The 24,389-nt window shown below is 38.0% G+C and overlaps 1 protein-coding gene across 9 annotated transcripts in view; it reads left to right on the forward strand.

Moving 5' to 3' along the window:
• MPP7 (membrane palmitoylated protein 7) overlaps positions 1-24,389 on the forward strand; it is a 143,603-nt gene that overhangs the window by 74,581 nt on the left and 44,633 nt on the right. For 7 of the 9 annotated variants that reach the window (XM_015282069.4, XM_015282072.4, XM_015282070.4 and 4 more), the window contains 2 exons: positions 4,574-4,651; positions 9,139-9,219. The exons of 1 other annotated variant lie outside the window; for it this stretch is intronic. In XM_015282069.4, coding sequence (XP_015137555.1) covers positions 4,574-4,651; positions 9,139-9,219 — 159 coding nt within the window. The remainder of the gene's footprint in view (positions 1-4,573; positions 4,652-9,138; positions 9,220-24,389) is intronic. One more of the 9 variants, XM_015282074.4, reaches the window with a different exon arrangement.

Here is a 24,389-nt window from a genome sequence, read left to right on the forward strand (position 1 = left end):
GTTCTTTTCTTATGCATGAAGCAGTAAGTCCAACAAACAGCTGAAGAATATATTTTTTCAAGTTCAGAAGAAGGAGGTGATGTGCCTGACGTTGTTTTTTTGTGCGTGTGTGGAATCATCCGATGGAGAGATGGTCCATTTTGGTGCTCCAACTTAAGTTTGCCAGAAACTTAGTAGGTGAAAACTTTCTGTTGGGTTCTGATAAACCTGAGATGGTAGGACAGCTACAGGCTACCCATTCTGGTATGTTGTTTGTGGCTTTGAAATCACTATTTTGTCCTGTGTAAAGCCTTTCAGAAAAGTCCTGCTTATACAGTTGTATCAGACCCCACTGAATATTCGTAGAATTATTCTTGTATTAAGGAGATTCTATCCCTGTAGGAGCTGGGATATCCTCTTCCCTGTGTTCTGTCAGGCAAATGTGAGGTACCTAGAATGTAGGAAATCTAAAGAAGTAACTAAACTTGTGTGGTAGGATTCTTTCTCAAGGTACTGGTTTTTCTGACTCAGAACATTCGCTGTGGATTTTCAAATAGTCCACACTGAGGACACTGCAGAAAACTTGTTTCCACTTCACTTTCTTATAGAAATCTTAATTCAATCTCTTTGTGAAAATCCAGACACAATTTCCCTTGCCTACAAATGTGCCAAAGTTGTATAAATTTGTAAATGATTGTTCCTCCCTTTTGGACTTTTTCTCTGGAGTGAGTAGATGGGCAATATTTGCAGAGCCTCCTACATGTACCCAAAGACCCCTACAGTGAAAGGGATAGGTCATCTTAACAAAGAATAAGTCAGAAAAACCCCAAACTCCAGCAACTTAGCCATCTGCTCAGTAGAACAGCTTTACATGTTTTATTTACAATACATAACTCTTGCTTTAACAGACTCTATCTCATCTGTGAAGAGACACTTTCAGGGTTCCAGCTTTACATTTAAATGTCAGAAGAACTTGAAACATATGTACTATATTTTCTGTTTTTTAAAGCATTACTCAGACTCCCCATTCTGTAGGTTCTGTAGGTTTCTACTAGAGAGATGGCAATGGCATTAAAGTTACTGGACATCCAGAGCAAAATACAAGATAACTTTGGCTTTCCTCTTTAATAGAATACTTTTGAATGAAGCTCAAATAGATGGTTGCAAATATGAAATACATTATTCTACATAATAAATGCATTCTCTTCTTCCATATTGAATCAACTCCCATACTGCTCTCAAAAGTTACAGGATGGTTGTAATCAGTACTACTGCTGCATTTCATTCAGTGACATTAGCAGAGGGGCACAGTGCTTGCACCACTGTTCTCTTTTGCTCTTCAGCTCAGTTTGCAGAGCTTGAACCATCTTCATTCTCATCAATTCTGCTGCTAAATGTACATATTAAACATTTAAATTCAAGTATGTAAGCATTGAATTTTGGAAATATACATATTGTGCATATATGAGCATGATTTACAAACGTCAAATTTGGAGAAATAGCTGAAAGATGACTTGTGGAGAAGTTTCCAGAAAGTTTGGTTGTGTGAATGGCAGGTTTTCAAAGGTGGTAGTAGGTAGATGGATAAATGCAGTTATCCATCACCCTGAAGTCTGGGAAATTCAAAGGCTACATGTGAGTGTACAAGTTTGCTCTGCTATCCTTGAAAAATAACAGATGAAAGGCAAGTGCTGCACCCATCTTCAAAACAGGACAAAAATACAGTGTCGGTCAGCCTTACAGTGATCTGTGGGGCAATTCTAGAGCAAATCATCTTGGATTGCATTTCTGGACACCTGGAGAGAAGGAGCTACCTGAAAACAAATTTTTGCCTCGCTGAAACTTTTGCTTTGCCAATTGAATTGCACCAGAGTTCCTGTGTCAGTGCATTCAGGAAGCAATTATATGTAAGCACTGCATACATTATGAATGCATTGGTTATCCAGAAGTTAGAGGTAGGCGGTATCTGTAGGAGAGCACTAGGAAGTTTTTATGATATAATGTTTATTTTATACTTATCTGAAAAGTAATCCCTGTATCGTGCACTGATTGCAGCTTTGTGCATAGAACAGTGTTCTTTTAAGATCTGCTTATGCAACTCCTTCATATTACAAAGAAGTGAAAGATATTGCCGCATACAGATCTGATTAAAACGCACACTGTGATTCATTTAACAAACAAGGCAAAATAGTGCCCATTAAATCACATCAGAGGTCTTTAGAAAAAAACACCTGTGTTGCAGCTTGTATGGAAGTGTGCTGAGGGTGCATTGTCTTTTTCCAGAGAACGTGCAAGGTTCTCATTGGAGGCAGTCGTAGTGCCATTGTAGCAAATGGGTAAAACTTCTACTCCGATGTAGCAAAACTCAATATCCAGAACTGCTCTGTAATTATAGGTGGATTTTCCCACTTCCTTGATTAGCTTTGGTTGCTTGCAGCAGACTGGGTTGGGCACTTACAGTCTGTAACTCCTCCATAATCAATTAAAATCTTACTGATTTTCTTAAATGCTTAGCTGAATTCTGATATCCACTGTAGGGAAAATAGGAATTTCTTTTCAGCCTTTTGCTGGCTGTAGGGAGACCTATTGATTTGTTGAAGTTACATTGTACCTTCTCTTGTAAACCTAGTCTTTGTTGCATAAATTTACAATTTGATAACACATTTTACGGGAATGTCCTGGCATCTTTTAAAATTTCACTGATAAAGATGCTTTCAGGTTATGCAGTGTAAAAGCAGCTTCATTGGAAGTGGCTTCTCTGTTTTCTTCGAGCAAGAAGGTAGCAGAGGAGCCAGCTTCTAACCTTGAAGTTGATGGAAGCTCAGCCTGGAAAAAATCAAGATGTTGATCAAAGCAATCAAGAAAATGATGGATTTGAGTTTGATTTATTATGCCTTTTAGTCGCTCAAGTTTGCAGTCTAAGAAAATCAAATTTCTGCTAAACTCAGGGAGCTGCTGCTCCTTGTTTTGTTTAGTTTGTGTGCTTTGTATGCTAGAAATATGAAGTTTCCCAGTCACTTATACTTTATCCAATATGGATTGCTTTTACTTTTCAGAGTAAACAATGTCTACATAAGCTGTGTACAATTCACTCATGTTCCAGAGAAAATGCTGCCTGGCATTTACTTTCTACTAACTGTTCAGAAGAGATCATTTTACCTTTTACCGTATTTTTATTTCATACTTCTTGGCATTTCAGAACTTCAGTCCTTTAGCAAACCACTTAGAGAAATCATCTTACCCTGGTTATGGAAATGATGAAGAAATCAGCTATGACTTGGATCTTGTTATGCCACATTGCATCAACATGTATCAGATGGCCTCTACTTCAGGGTGACTATTAGTCCTGTAGGCTAAATGAATAAAAGCTACATAGGCTTAGTAAGTGTTATGAAGCCCATCAGAAAACAATATAAACAACAAACATCATTTGCATGGCATGACCTTGCTGTCGGTGCAGCTGTTAGGAGCTCAGATGGAATCCCAAAGAAGGGGCTGGGGAGAACTGCAAGGCATCGTCGGGGTCCCATACCCCAGGGATACAGGGGGCTCTTCAGCAGAGTTCTGAGTCCAGTGTTCCTTGCCAGATCTCATATCCCCTTGCCAAGCACAAACACTGCTGCTTCTGCAACTCCTCCAAGCATCTGGAGGCCATGCCTTCTTCAAAGCAGCGGGACTGAAGTAGTAATCTCAGGGTGAGATGCATTTGCATCAGTTCAGACAACTATTGTCTGTTTCTTCATCTGAATTCAGATTTGTTACATCTGTGTATCTTGAGGAAAATCATGTAAGTGAAACTGGAGGCTTAATATATCACTCTGTGTCATTCTGAAATAACTTCTAAGAAACTTGTTAGAAGCTTTAAAGTATTTTGGCTCATTTAAGCTTTCACACTGGAAAAAATCTGAATTTTGAAATGAATGACTTGTGGAGGAGGGAAGAAGTTGTATATTTAAGTGATGGTATATCCTTTCCCCTTTTGAGAGAACCAAAGCATGCTGCATTTTTACTGTTGATGACTCCTCATTAAAAACTTTACATGCTCCTAACTGACTTTAACTTGCTGAAGGACTGCCTTTTTCTTTCAGATGTGTTAGAGTTCATATTAGCACTACTTTACCCTTGTTGCTGAATTATTCTAATGACGGCAGCCACTCCACCAAGCTGTCTGTCAAGATGTGGGTGGCAGGCTATTATTTCACTTCATAAATCATAATTTACAGGGCTTTTTATATCCATCTTGGGGATAAACACTTTATGCTTTGTGTTTTCAGCAGCAATATAAAATGTAATTGATACTTCAAGCAATATGTTAGAAATATGGACATAGAAAGCTGGGAGAGAAAAATCACAAATGTTTAGTTTTTCTGTGGGTTGGTCTACATACTGAGCATTTTTTCCATCTGATTTCATATTCTTAGCACTTCAACAGAGGATGATGATGAATTACATGTACACGATTGCTGCCTGTAGGTTACTATAAGGATGTTTCTCTAGTTACAGGCACTCGACGGATCGGTAGCTCAATGGGGATGTTTTGTAATGTTTCTCGTGCTGCTAAATAAACTGATCATTTTGCACTATTGTCTTCTAGATTCATGAAAAACTGCATTATTATGAAAAACAGAACCCTGTGCCCATACTCCACGGTGCAGCAGCCTTGGCAGATGATGTAAGTGTCCCCTGCTGAGATCACTGGTACCAAGTCTCCCAAAAAACTGTCTGCAAGCAGAGCTCCTCATAGTGCAAACATATGAATGTAATCCTCTGAGCTGAAATCATAAGAAGCTGCAAATGTTTCCAAAGGTGCTGTCATCACCGGGCTTGTAGCTGATATTACTTTGATTTTTATTCACTTGCCTGTTATAAAAACACTGCATGTTAGATAGCCTCTTGTTCTGCTGTAGTTACTACGTAATAGAAATTACAGGTTGGAATTCTACTGGGAGGGAAAAAGCCGTCAACTATTAGTGTTTTGAGAAAGTCACAGACAAGAGGAATGCTTTGGAAAAATAAAGACAAATGAGATAGCAGTGCTGCTGACAGAGCATGAAAAATGATAGATAATACTACAGAAATGAAGCATATGAAATGCTTAGGAAGAGGGTCTGTTAAAAAAACAAAACAAAACAAAACCAAAACAACCAAAAAACAACACACAGAAGTTATTTAAGAGAAAGTACAGTAGTGATTTATGGATATTGGGGCTTTCCAAATCACCTTCATAACAGAAAAATAAATGGGAGAAGTGGTCACCATTGATGGAGTAGTTAATTTCCTGTTACTATAATTTTTATTTTAAAGAAAAAAATCCAACCTGCCATTTCTTTCTATTTGGTTAATTCTAGGATTCAGATGAATTGTGCACACACCTGTATAAACTATGACTGAACCTGAGGTAGGCCAGGACAGAGAAATGTTTAATAAACTGTGGTTTAGGTGAAATCCAGAGATGTTTGCTGCACCTGATGATCTCTGGTTGTTTTCTTGGAGAAGTGCATAGGTATTAGGATCTGTTTCAAATACAGCAGGTTTGAAACTTCAAATATTTTATAGATGTTTTAAAATCTTAACCGTTTTTTAATATAATTCATAGCTTTTGAAATTATACAAATTGTTAATGTTGTAAATGTAGAATGATAACATTTTAAAGAAAAAACTAAATTAAACATTTGAAGTCTGTTGAAAAAGGGATATAATGTAATTTAATCATACTTCAGTAGGAGGAGAGCTGTATCCTATAACATACCAAATATAATAATGCATCAGTTTTGACATCAGGCATAAATTAGTGATATTTTTTTAACCTTCAAGTAGTTTTGAATAATGTTGATAGTAATTTTGAAAATTAGAAGCCCAGTTGAAATTCTCTTCATTAAGTTCCTGATGACATATTAATAATCCTTGTTAACATTTGTTTTATGGATCTCTGGGCTAAAATTCTTAATAAGAATCATTTCTTATTTTTGGATGCAAAACACAGTTCTTGATATTTTCAGAAATGCTGAGCAACCTCATTCTTTGTTCAGCTCCATTTAAAATATATAGTGTTGGATATCCCCAAAGTGAACTATTCTCTCACTCTTCAGTTAAGAGAGGTCAGGTTTTTTTTGCCTTGCTCCGAGGATGTATTATTATGCATATTTATACATGGCAGTATTTTTAAAATGGACATATGTTGGGACATGAATATCTCTGGACGTCTGCTGTTTCCAAGCATAGCTTATTTTTAACGATCCTATTGCAGGCACTTTGTTTTCACTTATGTGTGGTTGAACAGCTGGTTTTATGGGCACCATCCTATGGAACTGGGATGTCCTCTGGCAGCTGAAGTCAGGCTAGCGTTTTGCAGGCTTTTGTGCATTTTAGTAGCTATCAACAAACTTTGAGGAAGTGGATTTACATACAGTGATTTTTGTACTCCCCAAATGCGTGGAGTTTTACGATTGAAGCATTACTCAGTTTTTGGCCCATTCATCTAACTAAGTGTCAGCTTCAGGGACTGAAGTGCATGTTGGTGATCTAACAGCATATTTCAGAAGGCTTTAAATTACTTTTTTTTTTTTCCCCTAGTTCTATAGTTATACAAAGGAGGGGATATTCTTACTATCAAGTGCATATTTCCTATTTAAAACGTGAATTTGGGATGCTGCTAGTGTAACTAAAAACTGTTTAAGGAGTGCATTTTTATTCTTGTGCTTGGTATTAATTTTTGAATCAATTTTAGAGGTAGCAATTGTGACTAGGCTTATTTTCTGAAGGTTTTCATGTTCCTTGCTGCAATTCCTTCTCACGCCTCACTGTTGGTGACTGTTAGAGTGAATTTTCCAGCAGAGATTCTGTTTGCCTCTTATGTTGGAGCAGCAGTGTCTGATGCAGTTTTCTTGATTTCAAGCACATCATATTAATATTGTTGAAACTTTAGATTCACATAATGCTTCTAGGATTCTGGAAATGCAGTACTGACAAAAGAGGTTTCAGAGCTTCCTCAAGAAACTTCAAACTGTCTAACCACAGTGTTCCCCATCTCTCCAGCCTCACTCCAGATCTGCCTCCCTCCGCTGTTCTATTTTTCTCTCTCCAAAGTCCTCATAAAGGACTTGGTAAAATGTTGTGGATCCTTCAACAGAGAATCTTAGAAGAGTTTCACTGACAGCTCTTCCTGCAGTCTTTGGCATGTGAGGTGATCCAGAATATTCCATATTCATTGTCGTGCTGCTAGCAACAGTAAAAACAAAACAATAAAAATCCAGTCCAGAAGTGCTAGATGCAAGCAAGCAGCTCTGGTGATAGGTGTTTGCAGGTCTGGTAACGTAGTTCTGTCTTCCTGCTTCTCTGGATATCACAGAGTGTTACATGTGCCTTTAGGACTCTTATGGGAGTATTTGGAAAACTCTTATAAATGATGTGAGAGAAAACAAATTCTTAATTTTTTATTTCTGAACGAGTATTTTCTAAATTATGATGAGATTCGAACATCTGTTAAAGCAGTAACAAAATATTCTTTCTCTTGCTGTTCTAAACCTTACGTACCCACATTTACATTTGCACCATCAGGGCAAAGAGCTCGGAAGTTTACAACTGCTTGTACACGTCATCCAACAGAGAAATACTGAGCGGTCATTCTTACTGACTGATGGCTAGTGCTGATCAACAATACACTAATTCATAGATTGTATTCTGTGATGAGAAGGTAAAGAATGAAAAAGGAGCAAAGGGGAACCTGTATATTGAGCTGCTGTCATTCCTATCACAGAATATTGTCAGTTTTGCAGAGCTTTTCCATAGACCACGCAGACTAAATTGCAGTCAGATTACTTCAGTATTTGGCTTTATGGGCATGAATGTACTTCATTCTGCCCTTCCCTACAGCAGTTGTTTTCTAATCTTTCTGTATGATTACATGAATGATGTTAAAATTACCATTAATTATACCTGAACGTTTTTGTCTATGAATTATAGGTGTAAGGCTTTGGGAGTGCACGTGTGGAATTTTGCTGTCAGTTCTGTTAGCCTTCTGTTGAAGCTTAAAAAAAGTATTCGAACCATGTTTGATGTTGTCTGTAACTGCTTCTAGACTTGTCTATTATATATTATTATGCAAAATGTATTTCTATACAGGCTTATGTTGAGAACTTACATAAATTGCAAGTAAGACTTGAAGATTAAGCTAGATGAATAAAATTACTGGCTCCAAATAACCAATTTTTCTTAGAAGCATTTTTATGATACTGATTTAGTGCAAAGAAAATGAGTGATTATCTGAAATCACATTTTGGATTATGAGCCATGTAGCTTCAGAATCTTAAACTGAAGTTCAGCACTCTGAAATATGTTTTAGTTTTTCCTACTTCTGGAAAAACAGTTGAAGTCTGAAATGCTGTAGTAAAATCTGCCTCTTGAGTCCAAATTAGCCGAGAATGTCGTGATAAGAAAAGCTGAAAACATGAGCCAAATAGCCATGGGATTAAAAGTTAGACTGCTGCTCTATTGTTCACCAAACCACAATTTTGTAATATAACCAAACATAAATTACTGACCTTGTTGTTAGGACACAGTCTGTGCATTTCAGGGGCTTGAATTGCTGATGACCTGTTATAAACTATATTATGTTTAACCTGCTTCACATTTAACAAGCTGCTTCCAGTGTATGTGTAAACATAATAAAAGGTTCAGATTGCTTGCACTGTAGGGGCACTTTGCTTTCTTATCCCACTCCTAAACAGCACAGCTACTGTGGGTTTTTGGAAGCAGTGTGGATTTCACCACCTCATTCAAAACTGTTTTTTATAGACAGTGTCAAAGTTTGATCCAGTCATTTTTACAAGCAGTCCTTTGTCTGCATGCGAAGGACCATTCACTTAAATGAAGTGCTGGGATTTGCCCTCGTTGCTATAAATCAGAATGTGATCTGGCTGCACTGTTGCCAGAAATGATTACTTGTGTTAAACTGAGCCGAAAGGCCTGGCTTAAATCTGGTCCGCTGAGGGCCAGAAAGAGAAGCATGGTGATTGATGGTGTTTTTCTTCATGCTGGCTTCTGTTTGAACACACTGGAAAGTAATAACCTTGAACAAGATAGATTCTTGGTTGTCACTGATGCACTGGGTAAAACAATGCCTTTCTAATGGTCTCCGTGTCAATTCAATCTCCCCCACAGCTGGCTGAGGAGCTGCAGAGCAAGCCACTGAACAGCGAGATCAGAGAACTGCTGAAACTGCTGTCAAAACCCAATCTCAAGGTGAGGATGTGTTGCACCTGCAGAGCACTGCCTGTATGGGTGTGTGCAGCTGCTTTCCCAGGCTGTGGGTTTAGTCTGCCTTAACAACTACATGCATTTCCAAGAAAGGGACACAATGTTAATAGGAAATACCCTTTATGAAGGAGCACATTTAACATGGCCAGTAAGTTATGCTGTTACCAATATTTATAAAAGGAAATCAGTGGAAGACCACTGTTTGTTTACAACGCATATGGCAAAAAGTAGATGCTTGCTTTTTTTTTCTGTGGATTATTTTTCTTGCATATTCTTCACAAATGTATTTTAAAAGTGCATTTACTAAAAGATCGTCAGTCACGCTGTTGATTTAATTGCACTGTGCATAAATGGTATGACCTGATCTTTAGAAAAAGACTCCTGATGGATATTTTCAAAAAATTATAATTTTGAAAACCTCCTGCCAAGTTCCTGGGGTTCACCACAGTGCATCTGTCAGTAGCCTCAGAGCTATAGAGAGTCACTCAGGTTGGAAGGGATCTTGGGAGGTTGTCTTGTACATAGTCCATCGTCCTGCTCAAAGCAGGGTCAACACTGAGTTCAGAGCAGGTTGCTCTGGGCTCTGTCCCAACCAGATCTTGGAAATGCCTGGGAACAGACATTCCACAACATCTCTGTGCAACCCGTTCCAATACCTAATTATCTTCATAGTAAGAATTGTTTCCTTATATCCAGTCAGAACCTCTTGTGTACGTTTGTTGAAGCACACTATTTTTTCCATTCTGAAGAACAAAGAAAGAATAGCAAACAACTTAGTGCTCTAGGTGCATTTTGCATTGCTAATTAAATGCAGCAGTTGATGAGTTTAGAGGAAAAACTGTGGTATGGAAAGGAGTACTCGGTAAGACAGTTTCTTCTTTCTATTCCCTACAAAATATTGATGTAAAAAACTGACATACTGTGATTAATTTAAAGTACTGTAGCATTTTAAACCAAAGATCATTTTTGCCTCCTTTGTAAAGATTTTTGCACAGTTGGTTGTTCTGTAGTTTGCAAAGTGATGAGTTGTTTTTTCTTTGAAGGACTCAGTAATGGCAGTTGCTTATTACAAGAGAAAAAGTTGGTGCATCAAATTGCAGAGATCCTCAGGGTCACTGTGCATACGTTTTTAGCAATGGCCCATGCATGCCATGCTTCCAAAGCTTTAGTGGATTGAGTATGAAGACATCTGGTTTACCACTACTGCATTTCTCCCTCTCTCTCTTTCAGCCTCCTTCCCCTCCCCTTGCTGTCTTTCCCTCTCATTCTTACACACTTTCTTTCCTTCACTCAGTGTCTTGCTGTCCCTTTGTTTTTCTCTCACTCTCACTGTTACATTTAAGCTGTTAGAAGAGATGTGATAATCTTAGCAGGATTTTAGGAAAAGAGTTGCCATACCCTCAGTAGGGTTAATAAGCTTGAACATATGCAGTAATTTAGCAGATATCTTCCTTGGCTGTAGGACAAAGGACTGGTGGCTGTAGGGTCCCAAGCCTTTTGCATAGTCACAGCGGCTCACCCAGAGCAAGAGGCAGCTTTCCCTGCCCTGTATGGCTTGCAGGTGTTTGTGTGTGTGAGGGGGCAAAACTGTCAGTATGCCTGCTATTTTTCCTTGAGATTGTCTTCTCTACCCACCATCTCCTGTCAGACATGACTGGAAGAGATGGTACATATCACAGCTGTCTCCACCATGTTGACAAGGCAAGTGGGCTGGATGCGTTTCACAGGCCATTTAGATGCTTTCTCCCCCTTTCTCTTAGACAGAAGGGGAAATGAATGAAGGAGTTGGGACTCAGTTGTTCTAGCTATTCTCCTGAGATGCTTTTAGTCTGTTCACTTAAATCAGAGCTAATGTAGTACTTTGCAGAAGATTTTCTTGCCCTTCACTATTAGGCTGATACTTAGAGAGGATTTGTTTCCCTTCTAGATTCCTAGGACAAAATGATGTCCAGAACAAAACTTTTCCATGCATCTGAAATTACTTTGGATAACTGATGCATGTTTTCCAATGATGCTGTATAGACTTTATCTCAAAATTTGTATATTGGGATTGATTTAAGCCATCTGTGTTTTATTCTGCAGGGGAAACTTTCCTCTCCTGACCTGGCTTATAACCACAGTGCTATCTAGAGCCAGCAGGAGAGCTTCCACTGCCTTAAGCTCTTCTGTAGCACATTCATGGCACCTTGATAGATGGCTAGGATTAATTTACTGCACTACAGCACTGCTTGCAGAGGTTTGGTTGTGTAAAGTCTTTACAGCAACCATATGATTACATGAATATTTACATATTCTCATTTGGTGTTACAATATTTTGTTAAATATATTTCTGAGTATTTCCATACCTAAAGCTTTGATTGTGTGCATAATGTTTTTATTGTTTAATGGTTTCAATCCACAGTGAGGTACTTTAAACAAGAAAAATTGCATTTATCATACCTGAGATTATCAAAGTGTCCTGAAATTTGTTAGAAGGTTTTGTTGGGTGAGAAGAAATCAGGTGGGTTTGTTTATGTGTGTGCTATACCCTGATACAGCTATCAACAAGAAGTTCAGTGTTCCTGTACGTTAGAGTCTGAATCAAGTTGAATGCAGTATTTCACTTTTAAACAATCCAGAACTTAACTCATCAAAATGTATGGTCATCTCACTTTCAGAAAACCTAAGTGCAGCAGAGCACTTAATTCAGCTGATTTCTGCCATAACCCCAAATGTGTAATGAAATCAGTTCAGCAAGCTAACTGTTAATAAATGTTTACATTTCCTGCATGTGTGTATGCAGGTATAAAAGCTCTTCCCAGTTGTTTGTTAAAAAGCAACTTAAGAATTTAACTTGTGAAATCTCGAATGGTGGCAAATAAGTAGAGCTAGTTGTATTGAAACTTACATTGCTGTGCTTGTGCTTCCTATAGCAGTGCAGTATGCAGGGATTGCTGGCATTTTATCTGCGTGTTTTTATTCAGTTGCAATAAAGAGAGTAGCTCAAAGGTAAGCGTGGCAAGTTAGCTGTAGGCCAAGTCAATTTGCTGACAGACAGTTAGTTCTGGCCCTTAATCTGACCGTGTTAAGGCTTCTTTTAATACTTTCTATTTAATCAACACCAGAGCTGATGCTTACATTCAATGCATGTTAGGCAACCTGTGTGATATTACAGAAAACAGCTATCTGCTATTTTCATTATAAGTGCTGAGTGGGGGGCAGTGAAGGACCGTGTTGCTGTGTGTAAGGTTTGATTCTGTACAAGTTGGGTAATGTGCTGCATTGGAAGGTGATAATTCCTGGTCTGGCTGGAAGCTGAATACTGCGACCTGCCCCTGGCTTTCTTCTCTGTTCCTGGAATGACTTTTTAAGACGTTCATAGTTTCTGAGGTGTAACCGTGAATTAGATTATTTTTCACACTCTTTCAAGCTTACCTTACTTATTTTATGAAGGAAACATTTAAAAGATTGTTTGTGTGTTCAAGATTTGTGTTTTACATTTTAGTTTTACTGATGGACAGGACATTTACATCGAAGTAATGCTGATGTTGGAGAGTACTCATTTGGGGGTGGGGGTGGGGAGAGGGGATTGAATTAACAGTAAAATTAAACGAAGTATTTTTAAGAATTAATGGTAGGACTTTGATCCCCTAGACTGAAAAAGCCAAAGATGAATTTAGAAAGTGAGTGTTTTGTGTGTTTCTGTCATTTAAAAGTGAGTACATGTTCTGGACTCCAGTGAGAGCAGTTAAGGGGCTTGTGTTGAGTATTGACGTGCTGTTGAGAAATGCTCCGCTATTTTATATTCAACTGTACATTTGGGAAACCCGAACTGATCAAAATTCTTCAGATTCCATTTCTCAGTGTACGTTAGTTCCTAAGGTCTTCATTTCAAATATCAAGGAAATTTCATTGTCATGGCTTAGAACTTTGCCTACAGTTCTAACCAGCTATGCAGAGAATGTAAAGAATATTTTTCCTAAAGTATTTCTGTTGTAGATATTGCATCTTTTCAGTATATGTTTTGCAATGAAATATGAAAACAGAAACAGCCCTAGAGCAGTATTAACCAACAAATGAAGCAGTATAACCAACAAAGTGCTTTGCTTTTTAGAAGGAAGTAGGAAAATAGGGAGCATCTTTTTCTCCAGAAAATTCTTTACAATTTTTAGTCAAATAGTTTGAACTAACAAGGTGAATTTGCACATATGCTGTAAAAACTGTTCTTTTTGGTACAGTGCCACAGCACAAGAGCATAATTGTTATTTTTTTTAATTATTGGAAACCTGAAAAACTAAAGCAACCAACTGTAGGAATTAACATCTTAGGTACTTTTTTTCTTTAATGTGTCTGTAAACTGCATCTGTAAAAAAGGCTGTAAAAATAATGCACCATCTTTTAGTTCATTGAATGATTTTATCTCAATTATGCTCACTTTGACACAGACTCTGGATATATCCTTTGTATCTCACTTGCTCTTAACTTTGTGTTTGTAACAACAGGTACTTTCCTAATCATCACGTATTAAAATGAGAAATTTATCATTCGAAGTTAATCCCTGTTATGATAAATTTAGTGCATTTTAAATTAATACAAAATATGTCCTTTGCAGTCGTCAGTATACTAAGCAGAGCAGTAATTATTTTAAAAGCCTTTGCCACTGTGCTAAAACTATTCTGAAGGATGTTTATACATCTTATGACCTGAAGGAAATTAAACTTTTTTAACCTCCAAAGAATGCCAGTGGTGGTTCTGTCTATTTCAGCAGAGTTTATCTTCTGTTTATGTGCAGTGAAAGGGTTGCCAACTGCTAGTTAGAAACATGAAGCAGGTACATAAACAAGGGCACAAGGCACAACTGTGAATGACTTCAATGCATCATGGTATAAGGGAATGTAAATTCTTTGGAACGCTTTGGGAGCTGTACCTGTAGCTATGCAGGGAACAAGCCATGGACATTCTTTAAGTATTTTTCTTGGCTTTGCTTTTATTACTGTAGAATGTATAGAATTTTGGAAGTAATTTGAAGATAACTTGCAGAGTAAAGGGAAAACCTCTCTTATATGACTGGGAATGTTTTCAGATTAATTTATTCGAGGACAACTTCAATGTGCCATTCAAAGAAATACCAATTCTTTACACTATGATGCTTTGATTTATTAATTTTCCAATTGCCTTGAAATGGTGTATACCAGAAATACATATACCAGAAAATTGTACATAGGCTTTATAGATAAATATAAATAAAACTTGCTGTTTTATTTGCAGATCATTTGAAATGCATTCAACTTCCAATTTCGCCGAGCATAAACAATTTGCATTAGTCAACATTTTCATCTAATAAGTACATTCTTGGCTTTCCTTCAGAATATAACTATGAGTTAAAATGAAAAGTGGAGACAACGAAACTAGAGCAGCTTAGATTCTTCATTTAAATGTTCCCTATATTTATTCAGGTTTCTTTTTTCTTTTTTCTTTTTTAAAAGTGCTTCTTTTAGCTTGAAGTGTACGTTTTTCATTGTCCTATCCTCTTCGTTCTTCTTATATGTAGCTGGAAGTTTGTAAATCCTGGTCTTTACTTGATAAACAACTGCTGCTGGTACCTGTGCCGTCTGATGCTCACTAGATTTGTATGGTGTCCTAATAGACTGTTGGGATCAAAGTGTCACTCGTTCTGTTAAAAAAAACAAACAAACATTTTAAGCTTTTATCAGTAGAGCTTTATAAAGCTGCCTTACAGTTAGTGGCAAAAAATGACAATCTAATTTACTACGCAGGAAACAGCAGGCATTTTTTCTACAAGAACTGTAACATGCAAAGCATTTAAGGAACACATTGAGCTATAATAATGCTAAGTCAAATCTCTTTTCTCTTCAAAAATTTTATGAAACATTTATTGTAACATAATTATAAAAAATCTGAAGCTAAACCTTGTCCTCTTTCCACCATTTCCTTTGTTTTCAGACTTGCTGAGGATTTTCCATCAGGGCTTTTTCATTGAAATATGTGGTTTCTGCAAAGTCAACATTTTCCGCTGGAAATTGTTGGGATTTGCCTACAACTGTTCAGGTCTTGCATCTGGAAAAGCCAAACACAAATTTCAGATCAGTTAACATCTGAGCTCCATTTGTGCTGTTACTGCCTCCCAAGCACTTGGAGGACCTTTTGACTCTGACTGCACCACTGTTCTCTATTTTTACTCACGTCCTGGGAAACTTTTCTTCTTTTAATGAAATATTCATGCTCACGTACAGTAACGCAGTCTGCAGTATTTGTTTAGGAAGCATAATTGTCCATAATTTATAACTATTTACTTGTCAGTGGTCTTTGAGGCTTGCTTGTAGGACTGGTTAAAAGATTTTATTGTAGTGTAGTTTATTAATATGGTGAGCTGGAGCACAATGTACTTCATATGTCAACAGGGAAGTGACCTAATACTCACTTGCAAAATCGGAGGCCAATAGTAAATCAGCAAGAACGTGCTTGATTTTGGGTGGTATGCTGTGAAATACCATCAGCAAGAAAGGAGTATTCATTTTCCACCTAACTAATATATTGACATTTCCACAACTGTAAGTAAGGAACACAGCAGTGATGATTTGATAATGCTGGTTGGTGGGTTGCCAGCAGATGTCCTGAGCACACCAACTACGCAGCTGGGAGAGGAAAGTGGACAGTGCTGGGGAGTCTTTGCCTTTATTTGCAAAAGAGAGAGCCACGGAGAAAGAAGAGCAGGGAGGCTGAGGTGATTTCATGTACTTATCTTAAAAGAAATGTCTCTGTTATTTGTTTGGATAGACAGATCAAAGGCTATTTTTGTGTGTTTTTTGAAAAAAAAAAAAAAAAAGTAGGGAAGCCCTCCCTCACACATTTTGGCAACCTTATTAGAGGAAAAATACATTCCATTCTTGATTCTCCAGCTTTAGATCTTGACTTCCTACTTCTATTTCCACTTGTACCACAGTTTAAATGAGTCTTTCTACAAAACTTCTTCAGATGGGAAGCTCTGGGAGAATATGTTACTATCTATATTTTTGGAATGTTTTTGTTATTAGAATGGAAGAAGTAAAATCAATATGTAGTAACAATACTGTCCTTCTAAAAACAGCAAGAAAGCTTTGATTTTTCATATGAGATGGACAGAGAAGATTAGAAAGCAGTTGCAGCACACTGAGTGTGGTAGGAACTGACAGAGTATGCAGATAACAACATACAGCATGCCATAGAACACAGGTGTAAAATGATAGAAGGGAACTGAAATAATACTGCATGAGTAGACTTAAGTAACAAACAAAATGTTACTCTGGAATGGCTCTCAGCTCTGTCTCTCATGTTAACAGAGCTGAGGTCAAGTGGAAAGCCTGTGTCACAATTGTCTTAGATGTATGGAAATGAAAATGCTCACTGGCAGCTAAGGTAATAGTAAACAAAGTGATAGATAAAATAAACAAAAGTGAAGCCAGACAGGTTGACAGGAAAAAATAATTTTAAAAATGTAATGGAAAAGCAAATCAAAGAAATTATTTGGCTACACATACAGACTTTACACACTCATTAATCCTCTATAACGCATGTAAGATTTCTGAACAGCATATATATAGCATTCATATATATATAGCATATATATAGCACATAAAAGTTGGCAATGTTACCGAAGCTGGTAATATATGAAGAGGAAAAAATCACTATGGATAATACCACATCCCCCTGACATTGCAGTTCTTTTCAGCTAGTGAAAATGAAAACCTGCACAATGTGAAACAATACCTTCACCAGTGAAAACCAGTTAACCAGTTGTCATCTTTTTATGCTGCTTTTTCCTTCAGTTGTGCTCTTCCCTTCCAGTTGCCAGTCCATATTCTATCTGAACTCTCCATACACTAATTAAATAGTCTTTCCATTTCTAGTTCATTGATGAATCTATTCAACAGTGATCCAGTACAATGTCACAATTATTTTTATCATTTTTCTCCCTTTCTGCTTATTGCTGAATTTCCAGTCAGTGGCAAGACTGTGCTTCTCTCCCCATGATTGCATGGTTTATAGATATGTGAATTTGTTAATCACAAATATTTTGGAAATCCACCAGAATTAGTCAGCTTTGTTCTCATACTTGGTACGTTGCTGGCCTTTCTAAAAAAGTGTTTGTTTAGGAGTCAGGGTTTGTTCTGTTGTACTACATCTACTTTAGTATTTTTCAGTTCTTTAATTGGAACATTGCTAAGTACTGAAATACCAGGAATGTAAGACTAATAATGAAATGGGGAAAATCATTCTGACTGCAGCTTTTCAGCTTTCCAAAATGATGTCTGAATTTAGTGCAACTGATTTATGGAAAGACTACTTCAAGGTGTTCAATATGGGAAAATTCCAAAGCAGGCAGAACCAATCATCTTAAAAAACTAAACTGGATTAATATTTTTAGTCAGATATCCATGTAGTATAAGTGCTCTGTAGCTGAATTTGAAACTTCATCCTAAATGAGTGTGATTTTTTTTTTTTTTTTCTGAAGGAATTAAGTATATACAGATTCATTAACTTCACGGATCAGTAGAGATTTTTGTTTTTCTTTTAAGGTTTTAAGCATGCTGTTGTCAAAGTAAAAGCTGGGTCAGATCTCAAAGACACTTGTACAGAAAGGGCAACTGCATCCTCTGCTTTTACTTTTATTTAGTCAATATTTTAACTTGATTTATGTGGGGCAGGATCTTAAGTTGTTGTTCAGCTAAGAAAAGATTCATGCTACTTCTGCAGACATATATCATAGTAGTCTCATTATAGAATATCCTGAGTCAAAAAGGACCTGCAAGGACTATCAAGTCCAGCTCCTGGCTCCATACAGCAGCCCCCAAACCCAAAGTCTGAGGGCAGTGTCCAAACACTCCCTGAACTCCGGCACTCGGGGCTGTGCCCACTGCCCTGGGCAGGCTGTTCCATGCCCACCGCCCTCTGGTGCAGAACCATTCCCTGACCCCCAGCTGCCCCTCCCCTGACACAGCTCCATGCCGTTCCCTCGGGCGCTGTTGCTGTCACACAGAGCAGAGCTCAGCGCTGCCCCTCCGCTCCCTGTGAGGAGCTGTAGCCACCATGAGGCCTCCCCTCAGCTCCTCTGCCCTGGGCTCAGCACACCCAGGCACCTCAGCTGTTCCTCCCACATCTTGTCCTCCAGGCCCTTCACCGTCTCCTTTGGATACTCTCTAATAGTTTTATGTCCTTATATTGCTGGGCCAAACTGCACCCAGTGCTGGAGCTGAGGCCGCACAGAGCAGAGCAGACAACCCCTCTCTCTCCCACTGGCAAGCACTGGGCCTGGTGCACCCCAGGGCATGGTTGGCCCTTTGGCTGCCAGGGCACACTGCTGGCTCACGTTCACCTTGCCATCAACCAAATGCCCCTTTCTGCAGGGCTGCCCTCCAGCTTCTCATCCTCCAGTCCATGCATGTAATCTGAGGCTGCCCTGCCCCATGTGCACAATCTGGCTCTTGCTCTTGTTAAACTTCAAGTGGTTGGTTGTTCTCCAGCCCACTAATTTGCCAAGTTCTCTCCAAGATCTCTCTGCGTTCAAGAGAGTCAATAGCTCCTCCTAATTTTGTATCATCTGCAAATTCAGTTAGTATGCATTAGACTCTTGCATCCAGATCGTTTATAAAGTCATTAAAGAGAACTTGTCCTAAAGTGGAGCCCTGGGGAACTCCACTAATGACTGGCTGCCAGCCTGATATAACTCCATTTATTATAACCCTTAAAGCCTAAGCAATCAACCCATGGTTTTAGTATGGTCAGGATGCTACCAATTCTTCAAAAAAGGAAGCGATATATCAGCATATGGGAAGAGGGCTGCTGTCTAGGCATTTTCCTATTTTGTGACCTTGGAAGTTACTAAAATAGGACTTAAGGTGCCAAGAACAGTTTAGCTACGTGAGTTTTGTTGTGAATGTAAAAGAGATTTTGTTCAGGTTCTTCAGTATTGGTTAAAAACCAGAAGAAATTATTCTACCGTGATCCACAGTCGAGGAAAACATAGGGCTGTCATCTGGAAGAATATTAACACCTTTACCAGATGACATGGATGGACTGCATGCTTCTGTGATCACTGAGAATAGTTTTACTTTGAAAATGTCTCCAGGGGATCCAAACAATGAGCGAAAGGAAGCAGGAGTCTGAAGATGCCGAAAGTTCAGTTTTCTGTTGGCTATTGCTGTCTGACTACCAGCTGCAGGTAAACCCATCAGCTCAGATTGGTGAATTTGAAATTAAGAAGCTGCATTTTAAGGCAAGGAAATTATGCTTTTGTCAAAGGAAGTTCATATAGTCAGAAATAAAGTCCACTGTAGTAAGGAGGAAAAAGTAATATGCGCTTACAATTGATCCAACTGAGTTGTTGCTATGCTAAGGTCATTAGTATATGGTAGATATTAAGAACAGAAAACCACATATGTGTCATGTGTGTTTTAAATATTTTGAATCACTACTGTGACCCAACTGCATGAAAGTCAAGATGGAAGAGAAAGGAATTTAATTGCCACCTGGACAAGCATGAACTTTTGGGCAACCCTTTTTTGAGAACAGATGAGACAGTCACACACATGGAATACTTTTTCTATAATATACATACCGAACTGCTGTCTTTTCACACAATATATCTTTACTGGGGAATTTGTAGAGGATATATAGGAAAATGCAATATTTGAGGTATGGAAAGAAGTAAATTAACCATACTGGTTTTTTTTTTCTTCTGTAAATTAATACATCTGTTGGTTTTCTGATTGAAAATTGAAAATCACACTTAATTCTTTGTTCAGTTTTCTTACCATCAATGTCAAAGTTTTTTTGCTTATGTTGATTGAATAGGGTGTAAAACATGTAATTCCTTTGGAAGTTGAATGATTTCTTTAACACTGTGTACTATGTGTACTTCACTTGGTAATTTTATTCAGAACAGAAAGTCACAAATTTCCATGGGAAAGTTGATTAGATAATTCCTTCAGAAGGAATTTTAATCCATTTCGGCCTGGCACATAGTTACTATAGCTTGTGTACTCCCACTGCTTCTTCCGCCCAAAGAATCCAGTTTGTTGTTATCCCAGCCATCCTTTGGTCATTAGCAGCACTAACAAGTTTCTGCTGCCTGTAGTTTTATTATTTCTTCTGGTTCTAGATTATGCCTCATCTTTTAGCCAAACTGAGGAGTTCAGCAACCATGGTTGTTGTGTTAGTTGGAACACCTGTTCTGGTGTGCCTTCTTGTTGCATGTGCCCACTCATGGTGATTCACACAGCCCTTGCCTCTTGTCAGGGCTGCAGTTATGCACACTTTTGCTGCAGGCAGTGGCGATGGGTAAGAGCTCCATTCTGGTGGTAGTTTTACCTCCTGTTTGTTGGAGGGTGGAGCTAGGGCAGTCACATTCATACATGCCTGCACTGCAGCAATGCAAAGTCCACCCTATGAACTCCTCAAGAACAGTAAGTTTGAAGACTAGCTCTTCTGCAGAGCAAGGAGTTGTTCTCTATCTTTTCTCCTTTCTCTTGCCTAAATTCCTACCTCCCCGTTCATTTAGCTCTATCAGCTGTTCTTAGTGGTACGGCTTGACTCTTAACTACTTTATGTTGTTAGTCCTTTCTTCTCTAAACCATTCTCCAGTCTCATTTCTTTTCTGTGCCCAGAACCTGGATGCCATCGCCATTGGGTTTTAGCTCTCTGCTGGTTTTATTCTGCTGTATTATGAATTCTTGCATTTGACTAGCTCTTCTGCTTCTTCTGCTCCTCCTTCTGTTCTGATGCTCAGACAGTGTCCTTCAGTGGATTCAGTCTCCTCATAAGTCAATCTTTCCAGTGTTATATAATTTTTTCCACTGGTATTTTCAGCTTGTCTTTCTGTGTTTCTTCTGTAACCTTTTCACAAAGGGAAATAAAATACAGCAACAGCTCTCTAGAGTAAGAGCTCTGCCAGGTGAGCTGAGGGGCACATTGCTGTGCTTGCAAGCAAACTCACTGTTCTCCTTCTATGTACTCTATGAACTCTATGTTCTCCTCCAGCCTCACTGAAAGTTACTATCACCATAACCAAGCAAAGAGGTGGGAAAATGTCTCAGTCTCACCTGATAAGCTCAGAAATGCCAGGAAATGTGGCCTGTGCTAACGATCCAAGCTGTGGTCTGGGGCAGCAAAGTCATGGCCGTTCTGTGGTTTTTAGCTGACTGCTGCCAGGACAGCCATCTCCACTGTAGGCAAAGTAACAAGCAGAGGGATTGGCAGTGGCTTAATCTGCTGCAGCTGTCTGCTTTCCTCAGGGTTAGTTGTAGTCCTCACAGCTTTAGAAACAAAGTTTTCACTCTTAATTACTTAATTTTCTAATCTTACATTTTTTTTTTAACTAGATAAAGAAAGGTTCTTTTGTTCCTTTATCCATTCTCTCATGTCTTTGTTCAACTTGCTGTTTTCTAAAATGTTTTTATAGAGTTGTAAAGGTAAAATATTTCTGAAAAGTAAAGCCTAAATTGAGATATTTTTTGAAAGAGTCAGAAATAAAAAATTTACAGGGAGCTGTGCTCACAACTCATGGTTATTGGAGGTATTTTTATTCATGCAGATCTCAAAATGTAAACAGAAGAAAAAAGTGATATGAAATTTGTCATTGTTTTATAGGAGCAAAAATGTATTCAGTGTAGTTAAATGATACACATTTTTCAAAACATAGAACTGTTTTCTTTAATAACAATCTCAATTTAAGAAAACATTTAAAGTTTCAGAACAGTTTAAGAGAAAGAACCTCAGATGTTTTCAATGTCAGATTTTCTTTGTGTAAGTCGATAGTGTAAGATTTCAATTTATAAACTGTGAAATGACCAGTGATAGTTGTAATATGAAAAATACGGCACCAGTTATTAGACATTTCAGAGGTCTGATGAAAGTATTCATTTCCAGCTAGATCATGTCTAAGAATTTAGCTGAACATCAATATTTATATTTAGGTAGTGCAGGAGTTTGAATCATACCTTCTTTCAAGTTCTAAATATGGACCATGTTTACATTAGTGAATCATAAGCATAGGACTTAGAGCTGAAATAAAATCTTTTTTTCCAGGAGTGCTTAAATATGCGTGACCCTGATCTTCAGTCATTGTGCATAGTTCTGAAGAGCTGCGCATTTGTAAACAAGAACAACAACAACAAAATCATCTGCCCTTTTTGCAGTTTCTTGTCGTAGGCAAACACGAATATCACGCAGTGTAAAACTGCAATGAATAAGATAATCACTTCTTATGTACAAAAAAGGGAACGTTTCTGGCTTTACATTGCCTCATGAATTTACTACACAATTACTCTGTGTAAATCTTGTTCAGGATCGAATCCAAGGCTTATTTCTTGGTGGCTGTAATTTGTTTGCTTTTTTATATAGCCTAGTCTGATGCATAATTTTTTGGACTAAGCATACATTTTATTAAACACACAGTCCCAAGAAGCTGCTGAAGAAATGGCTCTTTGCTCTGAGTACAGTTGTTTTTTCATGTGTATGAAACATGTGGAAGTTCTCCTGAGGACATACTCTGATCATCTTTGGTTGAAACATTAAGTGAAACCAAAACAACTTTACAAGTTTTACTTGCGGGTTAATGGTTGTGCAGTGTCTCTACCACTATTCAAGAGCAACCACTGTGGACTGAGGATAGTGTATTAAAAGAAGAGATGGAAGACGAGCAAGCAAGAAATTTAGTATGTTCAGAGGTACGGCATGCAAATGTTTGTGATGACAGAAGCCCTTTTGGAAACTTGATTGAGAAAAAGCATATATTTTCTGGCCCTCGTACTCTTACCTAAAGAATGCATCTTTGTTTTGAGATAAAATGATAGCAGAGTTTGGGGGAAAGTATAGTGCAATGTGAATCAGTATGTTTTTCAGAAGATTGAGGAAAGGGGCTGATTAGTTCCAGTTGTTGTGAGTGAAGAAAAAGCATCATAAGGATCAGACATTGATTGGCATCGGATTGTAATACTTGTGCTGTGTGGCTCTTTTGCATGCTGTGTCTGGGAGTATGGTCTGGCAGTCAAAGCAGGGAAGCATCTTATTAACACTGATAGCATTGTTCTGTTTGGTATTGGATGGAGTCTGGTTTTCAAGTTTCGTTGCCAAGGGTAGTTTCTTTTGAGCATGTTATAAGTTGCTGCCTTTTACTATGGAAATGGTACTTTAGATTAGTTTCATCTGTTTTCTCTATCTGCTTGATTGATTTTAAACTGCAATATAGAACCTCATTAAGCTGAACCAGTCTGTGAACGTGCCCTAGTTTTATGTGGAAAAACGTAGTTGCAGGGTAGTAGTTTTAGAAGTCTCAACTATAAGTAGCTCAAAGTAAAAGCAAATGCTGCTTTTGTTTTAGTATTTCTTTGATGTTTCACATACATTGTCAGAGCACTGCATGTGATTGCATGGACTTTACAACTGTAATGCTTCCCAGTATGCATTTCCACAAGGAACCATAATTGCTATCCAGAGGTTTTTAGGTGAGACCTGAAAGGAAACTAATCTTTGGTGACAGAGAGCTAGTAGTAGGTAGCAGTGGTACACAGTTCAAGTTGATAACTGTATCCTGGGGGGGAAAAATAGAAATAAATAGCTACAGTGTTAAAATGTTTTTATCAAATAGTACAATATGAATAGAAATCAGTAAGACAATAATAGCGAATTCTCATGAAGCAGGCACAATCACCTTCTGTTTCTTGTGCCAAAGACTTGACTTCACATTGAAACTGCAGAATTTCCGGGTTGCCGTGCACTCTTTCTCATCTGCTCGTGTCAGGATAGCATGTGGCATTGTCTGGAAGTTGTTTACAGTCTCCTTTAGTCAGTAAAATGAAGTCCTGGAACAGCACAATGGAAATGGAATGTGCTTTTTAAAGAATCTGCATTATCCTTGAGAACATAGTATATCTGATGATTTATATATTCAGTCTAATGTTATCTTTGGTAGCAAGTAAACTAGCATCAGAGAAATGTGCCCGTTATCTGATCTTATTTATTAAGGTGTTTCTTTATTATTGTAACTGTTCCTTTAGATTCATTGTAACAGTCACTGATGTGATAGTTTTTCATGTCATCCACATCAACGAGGTTGATCTGTTCTACGTAATCTTAAACATCACAACATTTTCCAAATCACTTCATTGTTATCGTAGGTG

This window comes from Gallus gallus, chromosome 2, assembly GCF_016699485.2.
Source record: "Gallus gallus isolate bGalGal1 chromosome 2, bGalGal1.mat.broiler.GRCg7b, whole genome shotgun sequence".
NCBI classification, from domain to species: domain Eukaryota; kingdom Metazoa; phylum Chordata; class Aves; order Galliformes; family Phasianidae; genus Gallus; species Gallus gallus.